Source organism: Charadrius vociferus, unplaced genomic scaffold (assembly GCF_000708025.1).
Source record: "Charadrius vociferus isolate BGI_N301 unplaced genomic scaffold, ASM70802v2 scaffold291, whole genome shotgun sequence".
Classification (NCBI taxonomy): Eukaryota; Metazoa; Chordata; class Aves; order Charadriiformes; family Charadriidae; genus Charadrius; species Charadrius vociferus.
The window spans coordinates 23734-26342 of NW_009646958.1; the positions used below are offsets into that span (position 1 = coordinate 23734).

Here is a 2609-nt window from a genome sequence, read left to right on the forward strand (position 1 = left end):
ACCGGGCACTCCACCGGGCACCAGGACTGCATGGGGCACTGCACCGGGACTCTACTGGGAATGGGACACCACACTGGGACTGCACCGGGCATGGGGCACTGCACCGGCACTGTACTGGGGACAACACCGGGCATAGGGCACTGCACCGGGGACACACCGGGCACTGGGCACTGCACCGGGACTGCACTGGGAATGAGGCACTGCACTGGGACTGTACTGGGCACCGCACTGGGCATGGGGCAGTGCACCAAGACTGCACCGGGCATGGGACACTGCACTGGGTGGTCCACTGGGCACCGGGCACCACACTGGCACTGGTCACTGCACCGGGCATTGGGTGCTGCGGACACGATGTACTGCGGTGGGCACTGGGTGCTGCACCAGGCACAGCACGGGGCAACGGTTTCCATTCAAAAAATTCCTTTTCCCGCCATATCCGCACCACCAGTGCATGGCTGAGCCCCCCCTTTCCTGGGGAGCTGGTGGGCAGGGGGTGCCTGGTGTCCCCCCCAAACCCTGCTGCCTTCCCAAAACCTTAATACAGATGGTGGAAGAAGAAGCAAAGGAGACGTCGAGCAGCTCTGGCTGCTTTTTTTGGGGGGGTTGGGGGGGGAAATGGCGCTGGTTTAAACCGGGGGGAGAAGCAGGATCCGGAGTCTGGCACAAACCACATGCACACGAAATAATCCAACATACAGCCCAAAAAATCCTTTGGGGTAGGAAATGCGCCTGTAGGCGGTTGGCGCGGTGATGCCCGACGGTGGGGCAGGGGGGGACACGGGACACGGGATGGCAAACCGGGGACGGTGCCCCACTCGCCAGCACGGTGCTCAAAGCACCGGGGTGGCAAACCGCAGCGGGGGTGTGTGTGTGTGTGTGTGTGTGTGCGGAAGCTGGTACATGCATAACCAAACGGAAACATTTATATCATAGAAAACGGTAGAAATGGGACGAAAATGCCGGGTTGAGCCGGAGCGTGTTGGATAAAAAGCGACGGGGGAGGAAAAAAGGAGGGTGAAATTTCCAAATTACAAATGAAGGAGCAGCAGCACAGGCCCTCGCTGGGTTGGGCTTTTTTTTTTTAAAAAAAAAAAATAAAAAAAAAAAATTGGCTTTTTATCGCTGTCCGTATGCACCGACTGACAAACACTGCGGGCTGTGGTTGCAGAAGAAACACAAAGAGCAAAAACTGACCGTAAAAATCCCATTAATATTCACATCCAATTGCTGACCCCACGGGGAGGTCTCTGCGCTTCCCGCCTGGAAGGGCCGATGGAGCCGTGTGGCTCCAAAAGGCTCCGAATCAAAGAATTAAAACCTTTACATCCGCTATATGTTTATAAAATGAACCATATGCATCATCATACGATGAACCATATGCATATAAAATCACCCATATGCATCCCAGCTTGGGCTGCCAGCGTTTAGGGGATGTTGCTGCGGGTTTGGTTTGTTTTTTTTTTTTAAATTTTGAATATTGCAATTACTGCCCCCACTGGGGTTTTTTTGGAGTTTTGGGGTGTTTCCAGCTAAAACTAAAGTTAAAAAGTGGGGAAAAGCGAGTGGGTCTTTGCAAGGTTAGAAAAGAGTGTATCATCCGGCTGCGAGATGCACGGGAAAGCCTGGGAACCCCCCGGGGCCGGGTGGGACCCTGCGATGGTCCTGCACTGCCCGTTTAGCTTATAAAAAGTAATAAATTAACTAACGAATATTTCCATCGAGTCCTTTCTATACACAAAGGTTGGGGCCCTGCCGGGGAAACGCCGCCTCCGGAAAAGCTCCCGCGTCTCTATAAAAATATGAGCATCTTTCGGGGAGTACAAAAAGCCTTCGGGGGGGTGGTGGGGTGGGGTGGGGGTGGAAATGCCGGGGCGCAGCCAGCCCGGCCAGCGCCGACATCCAAAACGGCTCTGGGGATGTTTATCTCACGGCTACGCCACGCGGGATGGGTTTTTTGGGGGAGGTGGCGGGATGCCGCGGGGACCTTGGGTTGCTCTTTCCCCGCAGTTCCGGTGCTGCCGGGAGCCATGGTCCCGATGCTCGTATCCATCCCACCGCGGCAAGGAGATGCTGCCGTCCGGCTGCTGGGCACTGCCGATGGGGTAGGAGCCCTGGCATTCCCACTCGGCCACCGCCGGCTCCTGCTCGTCGCTCTCGGAGCCCTGCACCGCGATCTGCGGGACCGAGCTGGGCTTTGGCTTCGGCACCGTGCCACCGCACCAGAGAGCTGTGCCCTGCCCGGCTTCGCTCTTGCCACCGTCTTCGTTTGCTGGCACCGTCTCCGGCTCATCAAAACTCACTTCTTGAACCGCTTCTTGCTTTTTGAAGGAGTCCCGGCGCTCGGAGAGGTTCAAGCGCCGCATGACCACCACCTCCTGGTCCCGGTCGTGCCTCTCCCCAAGCCGGGAGCTAGCGGGGTGATAACCGTGCTCCCCGGGGTACGCCGGTGCTTCGCCCTCCCCGATGGCCTCCCCATCCATCGCGGGCATCTCCAGCCCCAGCTTGCGACCACCGCCGGTTTTCTTCTCCGCCAGGACGGTGACGATCTTCTCGGCCGACTGGACGCGTTTGAGGAGGGGGGAGCGGGGGCAGTCGGCGCTGCGGGGTCG

The 2609-nt window shown here is 58.0% G+C and overlaps 1 protein-coding gene across 1 annotated transcript in view; it reads right to left on the minus strand.

Moving 5' to 3' along the window:
- Positions 1–318: 318 nt before the first annotated feature.
- The window catches only part of MAST3 (microtubule associated serine/threonine kinase 3), a 15791-nt gene continuing 13500 nt past the window's right edge, over positions 319–2609 (minus strand). Inside the window, exons 27-29 of the mRNA XM_009895191.1 lie at positions 2277–2598; positions 2096–2198; positions 319–416 (exon numbers count right to left, since the gene is read on the minus strand). Coding sequence (XP_009893493.1) covers positions 319–416; positions 2096–2198; positions 2277–2598 — 523 coding nt within the window. The remainder of the gene's footprint in view (positions 417–2095; positions 2199–2276; positions 2599–2609) is intronic.